Source organism: Danio rerio, chromosome 14 (genome assembly GCF_049306965.1).
Source record: "Danio rerio strain Tuebingen ecotype United States chromosome 14, GRCz12tu, whole genome shotgun sequence".
Classification (NCBI taxonomy): Eukaryota; Metazoa; Chordata; class Actinopteri; order Cypriniformes; family Danionidae; genus Danio; species Danio rerio.
In genome coordinates this window covers 53,728,647-53,750,320 of record NC_133189.1, presented here as the reverse complement: position 1 = coordinate 53,750,320, position 21,674 = coordinate 53,728,647, and the positions used below count along the sequence as shown (strand labels likewise).

Below are 21,674 nucleotides of genomic sequence, written 5' to 3'. Positions count from 1 at the left end.
TGATATGCTGTATTAATGTGAGTATCTGCAGCTGTATCCAAGACTGTACCCTCAGGGCAGCACTATGTCCTCTTTGACATAAATAACCATAAATAAACGCCAGTAAACAACTAAAACAATTAAATAAATGACAAAAATTACTTTTTTTTATTTATTAACTGTAAAAAATTATGAATGAACTGTGTTATTTTATTAATTGTTTCTTTTAGTTCTAATATTTTTATAATTTCTTTTAATTGTATTTACATTTGATTTGATTATTATTTTATTAAAGGCGCAGTTCAGCCTAAACCTTACTTAAAATAAGTTATTTAGAAGAGAAAATTTAAACCATTGACTTCGATAGTAGAGAAAAAATACTATGAAACACAATGGTTAAACAGGAGTTCAGCGATGTTATTTTGTGTTTAACAGAAGAAAGAAACCCACCAACGTATCCAGCATGTTTTACACAGCTGATGCCCGTCCAGCTGCAACCCAGTACTGGGAAACACCCATACACACTCATTCACACTCATGAAATGCTATATTTACGCGAGTATCTGAAGCTGTATCCCAGACTGTACACTCAGGGCAGCACGAGATGTGGAAACTGTCATCTTTGACATAGATAACCATAAATAAACGTCAGTAAACATCTATAACAAACAAATAAATGGCTAAAATTGCAGTTTTTTTATTTATTAATTAAGTATTAAGTTTTATTAACGGTTATTTATTGTCTGTAAATAATTATGAATAAACTTTATTATTTTTTATAGTTTTTTTATACTTCTAATAATTTTATAATATATAATTTCTATTTACATTTGATTTGATTATTATTTTATTACATGCACAGTTCAGTCAAAACCTTACTTAAAAGAAATTATTTGAGAAAAAAAACTGAAACCATTGACTTCTATAGTAGAGAAACACAAATACTATGAAACTCAATGGTTACAGGATTTGAGAATTTTTAAAATATCTTATTTTGTGTTTAACAGAAGAAAGAAACTGGTTTGTAAATGATGACAGGGTTTTTAATTTTATGGTGAACTATCCCTTTCACTGACAAAACTTCTATTTGATTAATAATACTAATAATATATTAATTAATTAATTTTCCTTCAGCTTAGTCTCTTTATTCATCAGGGGTGGCCACAGAGGAATGAACCACCAACTTATCCAGCATATGTTTTAGGCAGCGGATGCCCTTCCAGCTGCAACCCAGTACTGGGAAACATCCATACACACTCAATCACACACACACACACACACACACACTCATACACTACGGCCAATTTAGTTTAATCAATTCCCCTGTAGCGCATGTGTTTGGACTGTGGGAGAAACTGGAGCACCCGGAAGAAACCCACACCAACACGGGGAGAACATGCAACAGTGCTAACCACTGAGCCACTGTGCCGCCCCATTAAAAATAAATAATAATTAACAAGCAAAACAAGCAAAGCAGCATCATAAAATGTAAAAAGATTACAAATGAATTCCACTTGTAATATGATGCATGGTAAAGTTGTATACAGCAAGTGCAGACAAATAGACTGCAGAAACTAAACAATAATAAAGGAGAACATAATAGTAATAGCATTTTAGTTTAATGCTAAAAATATATAAATTATAAATGATTAAGTGTTTAATGAAGACAGAAACTGAAACTAAATATTAATGAAAGATCATTTGCAAATCAACTGCAAAAATAATAAATAAATAAATAAATTATATATATATATATATATATATATATATATATATATATATATATATATATATATATATATATATATATATATACTGTATATATATAAATTTTTGTCAAAAATTGAGTTATTGACATGCTTATTAAATGACAACTTATTTACATTATGGGATGTTTGGGATGTAAAAGTTTTTATTTAAAAAGCAAATGTTACACACATACTGTTTGCTATAGATTGCAAAAACTGTTAAGCTCAATATCTCAAAATCATTCAGAACGCAGAGAGAACCTTATAATTCCAAGCTGACGATATATATATATATATGTATAGATAGATTTTATATATATATATATATATATATATATATATATATATATATATATATATATATATATATATATATATATATATATGTATATATATATATCACAGCAAGAAGGTTGCTGGTTCAAGCCCCAGCTGAGTTGGCATTTTTGTGTGGAGTTTGCATGTTCTAGCTAGTGTATGTGTGTGAAAGAGAGTGCGTGGGTGTTTCCCAGTAAAGGCTTGCAGCTGGAAGGGCATCCGCTGCGTAAAACGTATGCTGGATTAGTTGGCAGTTTATTCCGCTGTGGCGACCACTGATTAATAAAGGGACTAAGCTGAAAAGAAAATGAACGAATATATATATACATATGTTATACGTTACGATTAAATTAACAAGATGGCTAACACATACATACATATGCTACGTATATAGTGTTACGCTTATTAATTAATTACATTTATTTTCATCAGCTCCTGAAACTACGTTATTATAATAAATATATTTTTAGTGGGTGGCATGGTGGCTCAGTGGTTAGCACTGCATGTCGCCTCACAGCAAGAAGGTCGCTGGTTCGAGTCCTAGCTGGGTCGGTTAGCATTTCTGTATGGAGTTTGCATGTTCTCCCCGTATTGGTGTGGGTTTCCTCCGGGTGCTCCGGTTTCCCCCACAGTCCAAACACATGCGCTATAGGGGAATTGCACTATAGGGGAATTGCATAAACTAAATTGGCCGTAGTGTATGGGTGTGAATGAGTGTGTATGGGTGTTTCCCAGTGATGGGTTGGGGCTGCAGGGGTATCTACTATGTAAAATATATGCTGGATACGTTGGCGGTTCATTCCGCTGTGGTGATCCCTCATAAATAAAGGGACTAAGTTTAAGGAAAATTTATATTTGTAGTGTAGCACATTTCTAACAAGTTATGCAGCTCAAATTGTGTTACAATAAGCATCACAACAGCAGACTTCACATGAAAACAGCAAACACATATTATTGATATGACATTATAGTACTTTTTTTTGTTTTGTATTCAGTATTTGCATTTAAACCAAACCCCATGCTAACCAGTTAACACCTTGACAGTTATGTTCGAGTAATTACGGTAGCTCCTGCGCATGCGCAGAACGCGACATCCGGAAATAATATTGTAGGCGAGAATTAAAACCTCTAGAGTTGAGAGGGGTGGTCGAGACTCGGTGGAATTGTGATAACGCACCTGTAAAACATCAGCGAGAATCTTTTCTAAACTACGACCACATTTACGAGACCACCTGAGGTGGAATATCATCCTCTAAAGGCTCTCTTTCTGCGATCTTAAAGACAGCGGACAGAAGAACGGGCTTCACTCCACTGGCTGAGCGCTACAAAGTTGGGTGACAGTCGGTGATGTCAGATTATTTGTGTATATTTTACTCGGTGTAATAGCGAAGCGTGCATATTAAATATGAAGTCTGACCATTGCTGACATATATGGCGTAAAAACGGGGATTTTGTTAGTCATAACTTTATTTATTATACGTGAATAGTTGTGAAACCATGGCGGAGTCGGTTAAAACCTTCCAAGCGCACCTGACCGCGGTTATGGACAGTCTGGTCCGCGCGTCAGTGTGCGAGATCACCAAACTCTTCCAGGACACAGTCAACGACTACCTGGTGGAAATCTCCCTGAACAGAAAAGAGAACGAAGCTCTTAAATTGAGACTGAGGTTGACTGAGAATAAACTGAGGAATGAGCGCAAATACGGCATGGGCTGGGCGGCCGGTCGGCGCGCGGCGGGGCTGCTCGGCGCGGAGGACACCGCCGTGCGTAAAGCGCGCAAAGCGGATCTCCAAAGTAAGATCCAGCGGGTGATGCTGCTGTTTTATCGAGAACCATCATGGCGACCTGCTCCTCAGTTCTCATGTTTCTTTCTCCTTCCTCTCCTCCTCCTTTTGCATTCCTCCCTCCCCCTCCTGTTCTCCTCTCCTCCTTCCCCCTCCCGTCTGTTTCTCAGGAGGCAAGCCGGGGGGAGCGTGGGAGGAGCGGGCTGGAGGAGGGTTTCGTGCCCGTCTCAACACTGGAGGAGGAGAGGATGTGGAGGAGGAGATGAAGGAGGTGGCCAGCATTAAAGAGGAGGTGAGTAGCCAATCATATGCGAGGAAACATCTGCAGGGAGTGGAGGAGACAGAGAGAGGGTGAAGAAACATCGACTAAACAGTGCTTCAAAGTAGATTTTGATGGATGGAAATCTACACAGAAGGTCATCACTGAAAAAAATCATTGGATTTACTAAGTGGTATTTAAGGTAAGTGGTTGCAAACTATTTATATCAGCTGGATTTAAACAAAATAAATGTCTTCAACTTAATTTGTTTGTTAAAATTCAGCCCATATAAATTGTTAGCAACCACCTACCATAATAATGTAGTAAATCCAATGAACATTTTTTTTCAGTGTCAGCAGTCACACCTCCGTTATCCTCATCTACACTGACAACAGTACCAGCATTTTAAACAACTTCTTCAGTGTTTTTAAAACTCTTTGTTTTCAACGGCACGAAAACTCCAGGGTATTCAATTCAATTCATCTTTATTTCTATAGCGCTTTTACAATGTAGATGGTGTCAGAGCAGCTTCACATAGAAGATCATAGTGAATTAAAACCGTGTCAGACCAGTTTTCAGGGTTTAAGTTCAGTTTAGTTCAGTTCAGTGTGGTTTAATATTCATTGCTGAGAGTCCAAACTATATTCACTGCTGAGAGAGCCAATCCATCAATGTGCAGCTCTACAAGTCCAGAACCAAGCAAGCCAGTGGTTTGCCACGGCCTGGTCCGGGAATGTGGAAACATTGGGATCATCTCTTCAAAACATTCACTCTGTTGTCCTTTAAGCACATTTTAACTAATTTGGCAGTATGCTTCGGGTCATGGTCTGTTTGGAAGACCCATTTGTGGCCAAGTTTTAATTTCCTGGCTGATGTCTTGAGATGTTTCTTCAGTATTTCTACATAATGGTCTTTCTTCATGATGCCATCTATGCTGTGAAGTGGACCAGTCCCTCCTGCAGCAAAACAGCCCCACAACATGATGCTGCCGCCCCCATACTTCACAGTTGGGATGGTGTTGCTAGGCTTGTAAGCGTTCCCCTTTGTCCTCCAAATATAACACTGGTCATTATGGCCAAACAGTTCAATATTAGCTCCATCAGAGCACAGGACACGTCTCCAAGAATTAGTCTTTTTTCCCAGTGTAATTTAGCAAATTGTAATCTGCTTTTTTGTTGATTCTGGCTTGTTGATTTTCCCATGTTGTCACACAAGGAAGCAGTGTGTTTGAGGTTTTCCTTAAATACTATTCTACAGTTGTGCCTCTAATTAACTCAAATGTTGTCAATTAGCCAATCAGAAACTTCCAAAAGCTTGACACCATCATCTGGGCTTTTTCAGAGGCAGAATAATCTTATTGTATGTCAACTTGACTTTCAAGAAAGGTTATAACAATTTCTCAAAAATATCTCTCATTATTCTGCTATTAAGCATAACAGAAACACATTTGATAATCCTAACTTACCTAAAAGAGAAAAAGTTTAGTCACATTAACATCTGACTTTTTTTTTAAATGGTTATGTGCCTTTTTATACACTGTGTGTAAACTTCTGATTTCAACTGTATATATTTTGGAGAATGTCTTATGTAGTTTAGTTTAGCTGGAATAAAAGCAGTTTTAATTTTTAAAACAATTTTAAGATCAGTATTATTAGCCCCCCCTAAGAAATATATTCGTTTCAATATCGCATAAAACTGAATTTTGTTTTTCACACAGATAACATTAGTCCTGGGGTCCGTTCTTCGTACGTGGATTACTCCGTTAGCTGGATTTGGTTATTGGCGATTTGACATGATCCAGGATTGTTTCGTTCTTCAAAACTAATGTGAGAGTTGTTGTCATAGCAACAGTTCTGGTAGCTCAAACCTGGTCGGGAGCAGGTTCAATTCATATAAACAGGATTAGATCGGCTCAGTTCAAGCAAAGATAATACAGAAAGTATGTACCGAATTCTGATGTTTTCTTACAGTAGTAGTTATATACACTTGGGAAAATAGTAAATATTTTTTAGCTATATATATATATATATATATATATATATATATATATATATATATATATATATATATATATATATATCTCGCTCTGGATATAAGTCGCTTTGGATAAAAGTTATAGTTATTAATAAAGTAAATAACATTATATTATTAAAATTTATGCAATCTGAACCCCGAAATGAAAGTACAAAGACTGCCACCTGCTGGTGCAAAGAGAAAACCTATTGATATGAACTTTATAGATCGCTTTAGTACAATTTGTGTATAATAATAGACGTGATTTGATGCTTCAGAAAAGTTGCAGACGCCTTTACCAATATCAAAATGCTTTTGTAAACATCCAGTTATTCATTACACCGATTAATAAAACGGCTACAATGATACTACTGTGGCTACTATAATAAGAAAAATCCGCTCTAACTGTAAAACTAATTAAACTGCTCTTGACGCATGAAAGATCCAAGCATGCAGCCCACAACAAAGTGTAAAGTTGTTGCGTATCATATTTAACAAACCGTTTACTGCAAATCTTATGTAATTTAGCTCACATGGATAACTGAATATTAATCAGATGATGTCATTACGCATTGCTGATCATGATTTTGAGGATTGATAGATCATTCCTTCACAACACACAAAGCAATCTCAGATCAGTTCATCCAGACATTTTAATCTGATTCACAAACTTGTTTGAAGAACCAAATTAGCCAGAGATCAGTTATCAAGATTAACAGATCCAGGATCTGCCAAATCATCTTGGATCATTTAAGCGAGGTACGAAGAACGGACCTCTGTTTTGAATCTGCCACTATGCTGACACACAGGCATTTGTAGCTCCGCCCTCTTTTGAAAATTGCACAAAGGTGACAGCCACCAAAACAGCATAATTAGGATCAAAGCCAAAAAGGAGCAGGTTTAAAGAGTTCTAAAACATTGTTTGTGTGGTATTTTGAGCTGTAACTTCACATACACACTCTCGGGACATTAGAGACTTTACGTCTTGATAAAATGGGCATAATAGATCTTCTTTTACACTACATTTACATCTACATTTGATGCAATTTTAATACAGAGGAAAACACTTGACAGGCTAACCCAAAGCTCCTTCATTGCATAGCAAGATAATAAATGAACTGCTTGTACGTAACTCAAGGTTACTCCTTAAATGGTTAACATCTGCTTGAAAGCAATGCATTGTTTTTGGCGAAGGGAATTTCTCACACCTTGCTCATGTTTTTGCTTCTGTGGGCTGATGGATAAAGGTGGAGGGTTACAGATCGGACTCCCTGAGGCTGTTGCAGGAGGCTCTGCAGATGAACCCGAGTGAAAGCACTGCTCCCTCCTCCAGTCCCACCCACGGTGAGCACTGCATCGCTTTGTTCAGCTAAACAGCTATTCATTTGCTTTTTCTGATTGCTGGCATGAACAAGAATGCTTTGTTAAAAGGCGTTGTTTAAATTTGTTCCACTTTTAAATTTTAATTAAAAACTGTTTTCTGTGAAACAAAAATATTTTTTTTGTCTTGCATTGCACATGCAAACAGATGATTTGACTAATTTAGTTTTTTTCTTTCATTTACCTTAAATTTTGCTTTTATTCTTCAAGGGTGCATTAAAGACTCCTAGACTTAAAATGAATCATAAAATGTTTCTGCAGTATAATAGTTAAGTTTAGGCTTTAGAGTAATAAATCAGTTTAAATGCATTTTATTTATATTGTAAATATACACTCATCATCATGGATGTGCGGCCGACAAATCTGCAGCATCTGTGATGCTATCATGTCAATATGGAGCAAAATCTCTGAGGAATATTTCTAGTAGCTTGTTGAATCTCTACCATGAAGGATTAAGGCAGTTCTGAAGCGAAAAATGGAGTCCAACCTGGTATTAGTAAGGTGTACCTAATAAAGTGGCCTGTGAGTGTATTTTACCAGATATTAATAGAATATTAGCAGCCTTAGTGGTAGTCTTACCCAGGGGCGGACTGGCCATCTGGCAATTTTGGCAAATGCCAGAAGGGCCGAACCATTTTTTTAAAATGTGGGCCAGTATGCTATTTTTTAATAATTTTTAAAAAATAGTTTTTACATGCAGGCAGCTTTTATCTCTTGCAAGATGTGAATATTATGATGATGATGATGATAAAAATAGTAATAATAATAATAAATGTTAAGCATTGGCCCAATTGGCAGTGGCCGGCTGGTTTCATGATGGGCCGACCCAATCAGAGGTTACGTGGACGTAATCAAAATCTGGCAAGAATGTCAAACGACCAATAAGTGCAACACAAGCTAACTGTCAGAGATGGACCGTAAAAAAGGAAAGGCGATGCCAAAAAGCTCAGAGAAAGTTAAAAATTGCTCTAAAATCAGACGCTACCAAATGCATAAAATTAACTGAAATAGTCGCGAAAGGGCACTGTCGCCATACAGCAAAAAGGTAGATGATTCGAGCCTCGGCTGGGTCAGTTGGTGTTTCTGTGTGGAGTTTGCATGTTCGCATGGGTTTCCTCCCGGTTTCCCTCACAAGTCCAAACACATGTGCTATAGGTGAATTGGGTTGGCCTAATTGTCTGTAGTGCATGTATTTGTGTAGGGGTTTCCCAGTGATGGGTTTCAGCTTGGAGGGTATCCGCTGCATAAAACATATGCTGGATAAGTTGCCGGTTTATTCTGCTGTGGCTATCCCAGATTAATAAAGGGACTAATCCAAAAAGAAAATGAATTAAATGATTGCATGTAGAAATTTGTTTTAAATGGGTTGTTTTTGTTTCAGTCACATACATTAAATGTTTAACTATCTATTATTGTACTGCTTATATTATTTCACCATCTGTACACCAAGTAGTGAATGTGCGTGCCCGTAGATTGGGCTGTGTCGGTGGGGTAATGTGGGCTGGTGTGGCTACATTGCCAGGGCTGATTTTTGTCCCAGTCTGCCCCTGGTCTTACCCACTCCAAAACCTTAACTTTAAAAAAGTTACACGGCCATAAAATATATGAAATTTTTTCCACTTTTACTGGCAGATGGCGAAACTTCTTAAAAATCATACACTTTTCAAAACTGTAACCTGTTTCAGTTCTGTTTTTCTCAACATAACCACATTTTGTCCTTTTATATATTAAATGCAAAAGATTATGATTTTGAGATTTTGATTCATTATAATCACTTTTTTGCAACATCAAAAACACTACCACATGCACCAATTTCTCAGTACATGCAAAAAAACCACATTCTGATACTTAAACATATACATTTTAATTTATAATTAAAGATTTTAACTTACATTTGTATCTATACTCTAATTCAGGGATCACCGACCAATTTCGGTCCTGGAGGGCCGCTGTCCCTGCGGGGTTTAGCTCTACCTTGCCTCAACACACCTGCCTGGGTGTTTCAAGTATACCTATTAAGACCTTGAATAAGTTGTTTAGGTGCGTTTGATTACGGTTGGAGCTAAAATCTGTAGGACACCGGCCCTCCAGGAACAAGTTTGGTGACCCCTGTTGTGAGTGAAAGAGTGAGTATTTGCCTCAAACCTAAAAAATCCCTGAAAATAGCTGTACCAAGATTGTAGAAATATGTGTTAAATGTTTAATAACAAAAATGCTTGAGTATATCAGCCAGAAGCTGTGCCTTTTTTTTTATTGTGAAATAAAATATTAAATGAGAAAACAGTGGGCGTAGCTTGTTTTTTCTACGGCGAGCTGATTGGATGTAGTAAAGTTGGCGTTTCATTCAGAAAGATCTGGAAAAGGGTTTGGGGAGAGTTATTACAACCTAACAGACTCCTCCTCCTCAGCATTTCTGTTAGTTATCACAGCTGGAGGGGCGGGTTAAGTATGTTAGCCCCGCCCAATACCTCAAACAGCTGTTTAGTTGAAGATTTAACTGAAAACAAACAGGAAGTGAATTTACAGATTTAGCTTAAAGCAAAGAGCTTACAATGGCCAAGAGGCAACACTCAATAGAACGTTCCATTGCAGCAGCCCAGGATTTCTTCATTTTGGAGTGAAAGCAGTCGGCTGTCCATTGGATCTTATTGCTGTCGCGATGGCAAGCAGCTGCTTTATTTATTTAAAAAGCGCATTGAAGCTGAGATACAACCTGAAAGATGACAATACAACACTTACTATGACAATCATCAGCACTTTTAATAGTTTATTTTACAGACTTATAATATGCTGTTGTTCTATAGAGTGGAGGAACTATGACGTCACTTTGTAGGCTAATCGGCTGCTAGCATAAAACTGGTTCCCTCGTTAAATTCCCTATAGGATTTTCCCATAGGCTTTGATTGCAAATAATAAGCTCTGTGTTCAAACACAGTTCATTACACTTACACGTTTTGTCCAGCCGGATAATCCTCACACGAAAATACAACTTGGAGCACTTTTGGATCTTAAATGCAAACGCAAGAGTTGAAAAGCTAACATTAGACTATAAACGGACTACAGAGCCCTCGGGGCGCTCGTCTGTGACGTCAGCCCCACCCTGCTACAGACGACTTATCAAGCTTAATTTTAGAAATAACGTCCATGACAAAGAGTTAATCTCTCTGTTTATTATATTATAATCCACGCTATATATTATAAACAAATAAATACACAAAAACACATAGACCTATGTGCCTTTTAAATCGTTTTTACATGGGAATTACATTTGTTTTGCTTTACGGTTGTTCCAAAAGTTATAAAACTGCGTGTATAAATCTGCCTATATAGTATTATCATAAGACATATTTAAATAAGTGTATCACTCGCAAGCTCGATGACGTATAATGTCTCCGACACCGCCTGTAGTCCCATTTAGCAACTTGATAGCAACCGTCTTTTTAAAGAAGCATAACTTATTTAAAAATCCAAGAGTGTGCTGTAACTGATGTGTTTTATGTCGTAGAACAAAACGTCAAAGTATCTTGAATTTGTGTTTGCCACGGACCTTATTTAAGCAATTTTACTGAAACCCCATGCAAAAAACCCATTGACTTTGGGACGAGGGAACCGGAAGTGCTAAAATGCTAACTCGCTTCCGGGTTTTTGCATACAAATTGACGTCATAGTTCCTCCACTCTATTGGAGTTTTCATTCCAAAATGGCCGCCGCGCCATCTAGTGGCTGTTTACGAAATTGCACTAGAGGTTCACCTCTTGGTGATTCTATGCTCTTTGCTTAAAGATTACAAGGACAAACTATTTTTTTCTCTCTAAATAACATGCACAGATGAGTTGTTCACTGCAAAACTAGCAATGTGAGCTAACCAAATCAATATGCTTTGTTTTGATTTCATGTGTAATTTAACGTGTAAGTGATTAGTTTATCTGTTTGTGTGTGCAGGAGAAATGGGCCCTGCCTCTGCTGCTCCTGAATCCTCTGTTGCTGAACGCTGGGACAATAAAGCGGCCCATTCAGAGCAGCCCCTGAGTGGAGGAGATGAGCTGAGCGGACTGGAGACGGCTCTTAAAGCGGAGCGCGAGCGAGAAGAGGCAGAGTCTGGCCTGGGCAGCCCATCGCTGGAGCCGTGCGGATCCGAAGGCGTGGGGTTTATAGGTCTGGATGGGTTGTGCAGCTCTCAACAGGTAGGGACGGGCGATACGGGCTTAAAAATATATCACAAAATTATTTGGTATTTATTGCGCAAACAATCTTAAAGAAAGTATTAATTTTCAGATTTATTAGTCCCTATTCTTCAAATATTTCCCAAATGATGTTTAACAGAGGAAGGAATTTTTCATAGTATTTCTTATAATATTTTTTCTTCTGGAGAAAGTCTTATTTGTTTTATTTCGGCTAGAATAAAAGGAATTTTCATTAAAAAAAAGCTTTTTAAAGGTCAAGGTTAGCTCTCTTAAGCAATATTTTTTTTGGGTTGTCTATATTAAAGGTGTCAAAGCCAGTCACTGGAGGACCGCAGATTTGCACAGTTTAGTTTCAACCCAACTTAAACACAGCTGATCAAACTAATTGAGTCCTTCAGGCTTGTTTTAAATCTACAGGTAAGTGTGTGTTGAAGCAGGGTTGAAGCTAAACTGTGCAGAGCTGCGGCCGTCCAGGAGCTGGCTTTTCACACTTTTGGTCTCCAGAATAAACTAGTTGTTACAACCTCTCTGATGTTAGTCTAGGGCAGGGGGGGGGCAATCTCGGTCCTGGAGGGCCGGTGTCCTGCACAGTTTAGCTCCAACCCTATCCAAACAGACCTCCCTATAGAGTTCAAATGATCTTGAAGACACTGATTAGTTTGTTCAGGTGTGTTTGACTAGTGTTGGAACAAAACTCTGCAGGGACACCGGCCCTCGAGGATCAAGTTTGCCCATCCCTGGTCTAGGGTAAAAGTAATAACATTTAAAAGGTGTGGTACTTTCACAAGTGAAGGGTTAAAGTTAAAGACACAAACAACAACAAAACTGCCAACGAAAGTGATTTAATGTACAAAAAAGTGAAAGAGTAATGCCCAATTTTATATATATATTTACATATATATACATACACACAATAAGAAAAATATTTACAATCATAATAAAGTAACAAATTAAACAAAGTGTCAAACAAAATTAGGAGAACTCAAGAGTAAAGGGACACTAGTGAAGGAATAAATATAACAAAACAATTCTAACTCGTAAACGAACCCCTTACCTCGCTAGAAGCATGAAAAGAAAAAGAAAAATCTTCAGCGCCAAGTACCGTAATCTTGCCTATACTGAACTCTATGAAACAAATGACTTCTATACAATGACTTGCCTACTTACCCTAACTTGCCTAATTAACCTAATTAAGCTAAAGCAGGGTTCAACGCTAAGGACTTTTTCTACTGGTCTGATCGGGCCAGTGGTTCAGATTTTTACTTGCCCTGCCAAAATTTTCAGTCGCCCCACCTAAAAAAAGGAAGTTAATAGCTATTTTTTAGCCGCATATTTTAAATAATGTGTCAAAAATGAAGTCTGTGAATCTAGAATTTCAATACTTAAAAACATGTTAGTAAAAGTGTTATGCGCACAAAAAGAGCAGAGAAAAATGTGGAGGTATTTCATTGCGGTTTGAAATTATTTAACAAAAGGTGGCTGACTTGTCAAACTTAAAGCAAACTGTGTAAAACATCACTTAATTTTTTTGTTGTGTTGTTTACACGTAAATGTCTGCTTCCAAGACGTTAGAAACAGATATTTTCTTTTAGCCTAATAATTTGATGTTGCCGCCATGTTGCTATCTTTTCGCTGTACTGGTTGTTACCAGGTTACGGAAAAAATTAGCATGCTCAAAACATCCAATCAGATGAGAGGAATTGAAAGGCAATATGGTGTTTACGACATCACAGAGAAGGTAGTGTTTAAAGACTTAAAAGCACAAACTTAAAATGCACGCAATTGACAAATAGTCGCAGACAAATTAAATTTAAGTGACAAGGCAGCACTGTCCCAATCAGGCCAGTAATGATCCTCTCTACTGTCCCAAGCGTCTCTTACGCTGGCCCTGGGCCATTGGGCAGTCCTTATTGTTGAGCCCTGTAAAGTGACATTTAAAGGCTTAACTAGGTTATTTAGGCAGGTTAGGGTAATTAGGTGTGAATCACTGGTTAATTCACGATACGATAATCACGATATTTTGCCCCCAATATTGCAATATCACGATATCAGCGATTCTGCAATATATATAAAAAAAAGCATCCACAATATGTTACGATATTTGTAAATGAATAAGAAGATAATGCATCAAAAAGTTATAAGATGCATTTATTTTATTAACAGCACGTTTATTGAAAATTGCAGGCAGTAGCGTCGCTACAAGTAGCTTAACTTCTTAATAGCGTGACTGTTATCGTGATCTCTTGCTTCAAATGAGATCAGATGATGGCGACAGCGATTTTTGTTATTCCCTCTTTGAGAAATGTTCGTCTGGAGCTGTAATTAGGGAAAATGGACTTTATTAAGTCTCAACCTTGTGTTTCTTGGACATTTTACACAATCAAAATCAAGAATGGGCAGAGGATAGTGAGCCAGCATAATGTAAGTTAACGTTACAGGCAGCGAGCGCAGAATTTCTCAGTGAATCACTTAACGGTGTTTAACTATAACATGACGTTTGTTAATTAAGCGCAACGTTGTGATCGATGGCTCTTGCTTGTTTATTAATGCCTGTGGCATCGGTGACGTCATTTTGACAGTGGAGTGTCGCTGAAATTTTCCGTATTATTATTGTATTGTGAATTAACTAGGGATTCGCACCCTTATTATACAATGACTTGCCTACTTATCCTAACTTGCCTAATTAACCTAATTGAGCTGAAGTGACATTTAAAGGGTTAACTAGGTTAATTAGGCAGATTAGGGTAATTAAGCACGTCATTGTATAATAGGGGTGTGAATCATTGGTTAATTCATGATAATATTGGATTGGATAATATCACGATATTTTGCCCCCAATATTGCAAAATCACGATATCAGCGATTCTGCGATATATCACGAAAAAGCATCCACAATATGTTACGATATTTGTAAATGAATGAGAAAATAATCATCAAAAAGTTAAAAGATGCATTTATTTTCTCAACAGCACGTTTATTTAAAATTGCACAGTGCTGGGCAGTAGCGTCACTACAAGTAGCTTAACTTCTTAGTAGCGTGACGGTTATCGTGATCTCTTGCTTCATATGAGATCAGATGATGGCGACTGCTGTAGTTATTCCAGTTGTGTTATTTTTTTTGGTATTTATCTTCAGGAAATCACTGAAGGGATATATTAAGTTATCATAACGATAATACTAAATGATAATAATGACAAAAAAATAATAATTTGTGCATCTCCTTACTTCCGTGTGCAGCCATGCTGCCGTTGTCGATGGTGTACTCTGGAAAATTTTCTTACCCTTTGGTTTTGAGTGTAGTCCTGAAAAATCTCCATTTATAGGGCTATCTAGCCCTTCCCCTTAGCCCTACGCCTTTCACATGTTGAAATACAGTTTTACCACATATACGACAACCTGATTACGAGTACGAATCAAAAAACGACACTCCACTGTCAAAATTACGTCAGCACTGTCACAGGCATTAATAAACAAGCGAGAACCATCAATCACAACGGTCACCCCCGACCACAAAGCCATCGATCAGATCACCCCCGACCCCTTCACATGTTGAAATACAGTTTCACCATGGAGACGACGACCTGATTACGAGTACGAATCAAAAAGCAATAGTCCACTGGCAAAATTACGTCACCGCTGTCACAGGCATTAATAAACAAGCGAGAGCCATCAATCACAACGATGCGATTGCTGGGCACTCGAGCTCCCACACGATTTTTGTTTTACCTCTTTGAGAAATGTTCGTCTGGAGCTGTAATTAAGGTTGAGACTTAATAAAGTCCATTTTCGCTGCGTTTCTTGGACATTTTACAGAATCCAAATTAAGAATAGGCCGAGGATAGTGAGCTAGCATAATGTAAGTTAACGTTACAGAATAAAACTCTTTTGGATGTTTTTTCTGTAGTGTACTTTATTGTAGTACACTTAAAATTTATTTAAGTATTACTGGTATTTAGTATACTTTTGTCAAGTGTACTAAAGTCCTACTGAAGTATAAACATACTTTTAATTAGTATATTTATAGTGTAAAACCATCAAACTTTTATTTAACACAAAAAATAACAATGTACTAAAAAAGTATTTGCGGGTATTTAAGTGTATTTTGATTGCATTTAATTATTTTTTTTTTTCACCTGGGATCCCTTCAAAATATATTCTTTAAATAAATATTTAGTATGTTAAAAGCACATTTTAGATTAGCTTCACTTAAGCCTAGTTCACACTACAGGATTTTAAACATCAGCAGATCGCTGTGCTGTTCACACTACATGACTTGACTTTGTGTCTTTTAATCTCTGTGGTGTTCACACTACGTGATCTGACAACATCTCATTCCCCATCAGCCCATTCAAGCTACCAAACCACAACCAATGAAATTTTGAGGGAGGAGTCTTCAGAAAAAAGCTGAACACTATTGGCTGTTTGTGTGCTGATGACATCACTGACAGCGTTTCAAGCTTTGGAGAAAGCATTTAAAAACATCGTCAAATCAGCTGATTTATGAGCGGATTAATCACTCATCTGCAAGGTTTGAGTGGATAGATACACAGAGTTTTTAATTTTTGGAATTTTATAACTCTTTGAAATAAAACTAAAATATTTATAACACCCTGCCGTTTTCTAACTATTAGTGTATTTCTTTCTGACATTGTTTTTTTTTTTTATTACAAAACAGTAAAGAACTGAGCATTTCTGCCTTAAATTACCATATTGGTCAACATGACTGCATGCATGTCTGATACTTTTCACTGTGACTTTAAATATGTGTGCATTTTCTTGCCTGGCAACTTCCTGCTAACATAAACAAAACTTTCTGATGGCAAAAACATCAATTTACTTCAGATATCTTTCAAAACAGCATATTCTGTGCTGTTAAATAGCTCCTGTTTGAAAGTGAAAATGAAAGCCAAGCCTTTAAGTGTTTTAGTATCTTAACTACATATTTATAGGCTGGATTACCAAAAAAATATTATATTTTTAGGGTAATGGTGTCATTAAATATGATGCCAGACATTCAAAGCTTAATTTTAATATCTCAATAATAGCTTTGAATGTAAATATGTTGTGACAATATGGCGTTTCATATGAGAACGGTCAGAATGAGCAGTATGGTAATTCTAATAGTTACAGAATTCTAGTGCCACTGTTAATATAGCCTACTCTCATGTCTGTGTTAACGCAGAATGAAGCGAGTGCACTGATGCCCATTCTGACCAATCACAGATGTTTCTGCTGAGCTCCTGAACACACAGCCATTCAGCTTATGCTGATATGCTCTCTCATTGGCTGCAGCTCGTCACTACATCTGACCACACGTGGGGTTGAGTCGGCCGACTGCTCCGGAATATTTAGCATGCTGAATGTTGGATTTGCGTCTGCGAGGTGTCGGCGACGCGTCAGCGAGCCTCGTTGATGCGTTGCTCAGTAGTTCACACATAAAGAGCGGCGAGCGCCAAACACCCGCAGATTTCTTCCCGATCACAGCCCGATCTGTCGGCGAGCTCGTTAACTTCCAAATCGGGCTCAAATCAGGCTTAAAATCCTCTAGTGTGAACTAGGCATTAGATGTACTTAAGTTTATCTTAAAATGTACTTAATACAAATTTTTAGTACATTAAAATACAAAATTAGTTTGGGGAAATAGAGCACTTTTAATACAGTATTTAGCACACTTTTTTTTTACAATTTGTATATTCTTTTAATATATTACTATTATACTTTAAATTAGTCATAAATATATTTAAATGTTTAAAATTAGGGTTCAAGTGCATTTCTAGTTGTAACTAAATATGTTTTTTAAAATACAGATATAGTTTGTTAAACGCACATTTTAGTTCAATTTCAGGGTGTCTCAAAATAGCACCGTTGAGTACACTTAGGGTGCTTTCACACCTACACTTTTGTTTCGGAACGTGTCTCGTTTGCCCAGTTAGCGCGGTTCGATTGGCATATGTGAACAGGGCAATCGCGCTCTGTTCCGCGCCAAAGTAATCGCTCCGAGATCGCTTGAGTGAGGTGGTCTCGGCTCGATTGAAACGAACCCTGGAGCGGTTCGATTGCAGTGAGAAAGCGATCCGATCCGAGCGCGGTTATATCACAGTGTTTTATGGATATGTAATAGGCTTACGGCTATATGAAGAGAGAATTATGAGTAGGGCGGGAAGTTTCGCGAGTCTCCAGATGCCCGCAAACGAGTGATGATCTCCCGGTAATCTTGCGTCTCTCTCCCAGTCGTCAAATAGGCATCGTCGCGCACCCTTCTCACCCCTCCCCACCGCGTCTCTCCTCAGACACGTCACGCGCGCACACCCTGTCAATCACCACCAAACCACCACCTCTCCTGACAGCTGAGCGGGACGCTGCAAAATAAACCCTGACACTCTGACCAATGTAAGGAGAGTTTCCCCGCACGTGACTTGTTTTAGCTCTTTTGGTCCGATTAGAAACTTTGCAGTGTGAAAGCGAACCGCTCCAACAGCAAAGAGCAACAATGTTACAATTTTAATCTTTGTTTCGGAACAACTGAATCGATTCACAGGTGTGAAAGCACCCTTAGATGGTATTTAGTTTATTTTAACATATACTTAATACTATCTATCAGTACATTAAGTACAAAGTTTGTGTGCGAAAATAGAGCACTTTTAGTACATTACTGAAAAGTGTACTAAGTATACTTAAATAAAGTGCATTTTAGTGCACTTTTTTTTTACCCGGGAATGCAAGTAAACGTTACAGGCAGCGAGCGCAAAATTTCTCAGTGAATTACTTAACGGTGTTTAACTATAACATGACGTTTGTTAATTAAGCGCACCGTTGTGATCGATGGCTCTTGCTTGTTTATTAATGCCTGTGGCATCAGTGACATCAATTTGACAGTGGAGTGTTGCTGTTTGATTCGTACTCGTAGTCAGGTCGTCGTGTCCGTGGTGAAACTGTATTTCGTGTTTGTAAAGTACACCCATCGTAAATTTATCAGTCATAGACAAAGAAAATGTTGTATCTTTGTCTGTTCTAATCGCAGATTTTGGAGCTGTACCCTCATAAATTACGTGGATGTTCCGTTTTCCTTTACGTTTTTAGAACTATAGATACGTTATTTACACACGAAATATTTATGAAAGCGATTTTTATTTTATAAACACTGCGAAAAATTCCTTGCTCTGTTAAACATCATTTGGGGAATATTTGAAAATTTAATTAATAATTCTGACTTCAAACTTCGATCCTTATCGACAGGCCATGTCCTCCTCGTCACATAGCCGAGACCCTGCAGAACTACAACTCCCATCAGCCCCTGCGACCAAAGAAGAAGGGGAGGAGTCGGGAGCAGAGAGCGCAGACATGATGCATTTCTGTGTGCGCTGCGGCAGTGGTTTCACATCTTCATCCGACCTCATCAAACACTCGTGTCCCGCGGCTGAAGAGCGTCCCTATCAGTGCTCCGCCTGCGGGAGAGCGTTCGGTCACGCCTGGAGCCTCAAGAGCCACGAATGCGTCCAGACGGGAGATCAGCCGCATCACTGCGAACTCTGCGGGAAACGCTTCACACACTCACGATCACTAGAGCGCCATCAGCTGGTGCACACAGGTGAGCGTCCGCACAGGTGCCCGCAGTGTGGACGCAGCTTCAGCCGGCTGGGGAATCTGGAGAGACACCAGCGCATACACACGGGGGAGCGGCCGTACGAGTGCGAGGCTTGTGGGAAACGCTTCAGTCGCGTGGAGTATCTGAAACGCCATCAGCACATCCACATTGGAGATGCGATGCTGAAACACACACTGCAAAACACACAGCACTGCGCTCAGTGCAACCAGACGTTCAGCGATAGCGAGCAGCTCAAGCAGCATCAGTGTGTATTTAATGTTTAAAGGGGCAGTTCACACAAAACCGAACACTCATTTACTCATCCTTCACTCGTTCTAAACATGTTTGAGTTTCTTCTGTTGAATGCAAAAGAGGATATTTTGAAGAATGTTGGAACTGTAATTATTGATTTAGTATTTGTTTTTCCTACTACAGGAGTCAAATACTCGCCCTCTAATCATCAAGGATGCAAGTGATTTTTGATTTTAGCAGACCCGAGATTGGACTTTTGTCCACTGTAGAGGTCAATAAATATTAGATACTTCCTCTGAGACCATATATAGCACAAGCTTAAAGGGGCAGTTCACCCTAAAATGATAATTCTGTCATTATTCTGTCCTTCCATCAGCACATCCATATTCTCATCCTTCACTTGTTCAAACCTGTTTGAGATTCTTTCTTCTATTAAATGCAAAAGAAGATAGTTTGAAGAATGTTGGAAATCTGTTTTAGTTATTTTTTTTTTTTTACAATTAAAGTCGATGGTTACCTGTTTTCAGCATTTTTATAAAGATCTTCTTTATAATTTTCCTGTTTCTTTAAAATCACAAAAAGTTTGGAAGCACTTGAGGGAGAGTAAATAGTGAGCAAATATGATATTTTGGGTGAACTGTCCCGTAAATATGAGTGTGTGTATATATATATATATATATATATAGTTTATGAGAAGGGAAAGATCACTGAAATATATATATCCGTCATCATTTACTCGCCCTCCACTTATTTAAAACTTGTTTAAACCTGTTTAAGCTCCTTTCTTCTGCTGAATGCAAAAGAAGATATTTTGAAGAATGTTGAAAATCTCTAATTATTGATTTTGGATTTGTTTTTTTCACTATGTAAGTTAATGGTTACTGGTTTTCAACATTTTTCAAAATATCTTCTATTTTTGAAGAAAAAGGAATCTCAAAGGTTTGGAACTAGTAAGTAAATGGTTAGTAAATTTACATTTTGGGGTGAACTATCCCTTTAAAAGAATAGATAACTGAAATATATTTCATCATTTACTCGCTCTCCACTTGTTCAAACCTGTTTGAGTTGAAAGAAGATATTTTGAAGAATGTTGGAACTCTGTAATTATTGACTTTGTTTTTGTTTTTTTTACAATGCGAGTCAATGGTTGCCGGTTTTCAGCATTTTTCAAAATATCTTTATGAGTTTCCTTTTAATACAAAATCACAAAATGTTTGGAAGCACTTGAGGGACAGTAAATAGTGAGCAAATGTAATATTTTTAGGTGAAATAAATAATAAATAACAAAATAATTTTATAGTGTATATATATATATATATATATATATACATATATATATATTTATTGTTTATGATAATCTTGCCTGTAAAGGGATAGATCACTGAAATATATATATCTGTCATCATTTACTCGCCCTCCACATGTTCAAGTCTAGTTGAGTTTCTTTTTTTCTGTTGAATGCAAAAAAAGATATTTTGAAGAATGTTGGAACTCTGTAATTATTGACTTAGTATTTGTTTTTTAATTTTTTTACAATGCAAGTTAATAGTTAGCATTTTTCAAAATATATTCTTTTGGAATTTTGAAGAAAAAAGGGAAGGTTTCCTTTTTCTTTAAAATCACAAAAGGTTTGGAAGCATATGGAGAGTATATAGTGAGAAAATTGAATATTTTGGGTGAACTATCCCTATAATGTTACTATATATATATATATATATATATATATATATATATATATATATATATATATATATATATTGTTTATGAAATTCTTGCCTGTAAAGGGATAATCACTTAAATAAATATATAAATGTATGTTTTTTTGGTTTTGGTAAATTACTCAGCCTCAAGTCATCAAGGATTTTGTTTAATTAATAGAATTTTAGCCTCCTGGGACCCACAATGACACTTTTGTCCACTTTAGAGGATGTTATATTTTAGTTACTTTCTCTGAGACCCCACATGTCACATGTTTAAAGGGACATTTCACCTTAAAATGAAGATTTTATCATCATTTACTATTTCTTTCTTCGAAAGAAGATTTTTGAAGAATGCTGGAAATCTGTAATTATTTATTATGTTTTTTTATTATGTAAATTAATAGTTACCAGTTTTACGCATTTTTCTAAATATCTTCTTTTGTGTTTGACAGAAAAAGGAAACTCAAATAG

At 37.1% G+C, this 21,674-nt stretch overlaps 1 protein-coding gene across 3 annotated transcripts; it reads left to right on the top strand.

Annotated features, from left to right (window-relative positions):
- The first annotated feature begins 3,175 nt into the window (after window positions 1–3,175).
- si:dkeyp-121d2.7 lies at window positions 3,176–20,056 on the top strand. Of its 3 annotated transcripts, none has more exons than XR_012390006.1 (5): window positions 3,176–3,840; window positions 4,001–4,122; window positions 7,350–7,446; window positions 11,425–12,230; window positions 12,369–12,734. XR_012390006.1 is itself a non-coding variant. In XM_003199971.7 (5 exons), the coding sequence occupies exons 1-5, from the start codon at window positions 3,543–3,545 to the stop codon at window positions 19,533–19,535; spliced, it is 1,392 nt and encodes a 463-aa protein (XP_003200019.1). In that variant the 5' UTR covers window positions 3,176–3,542; the 3' UTR covers window positions 19,536–20,056. The 3 variants fall into 3 exon arrangements, 2 of the variants coding, with proteins under 2 accessions (XP_003200019.1, XP_073778416.1); XM_003199971.7 differs by lacking the exon at window positions 12,369–12,734 and adding an exon at window positions 18,903–20,056 and having other exon boundaries at window positions 11,425–11,666; XM_073922315.1 differs by lacking the exon at window positions 12,369–12,734 and adding an exon at window positions 16,010–16,270 and having other exon boundaries at window positions 11,425–11,666.
- The last annotated feature ends 1,618 nt before the right edge of the window (window positions 20,057–21,674 follow it).

Coding starts and splice junctions, on each gene's coding strand:
- si:dkeyp-121d2.7 (XM_003199971.7), top strand. CDS start 3,543: ATGGCGGAGTCGGTTAAAACCTTCCAAGCGCACCTGACCGCGGTTATG. Junction 3,841..4,000: donor GCGCAAAGCGGATCTCCAAA/GTAAGATCCAGC, acceptor TCTGTTTCTCAG/GAGGCAAGCCGGGGGGAGCG. Junction 4,123..7,349: donor TGGCCAGCATTAAAGAGGAG/GTGAGTAGCCAA, acceptor TGATGGATAAAG/GTGGAGGGTTACAGATCGGA.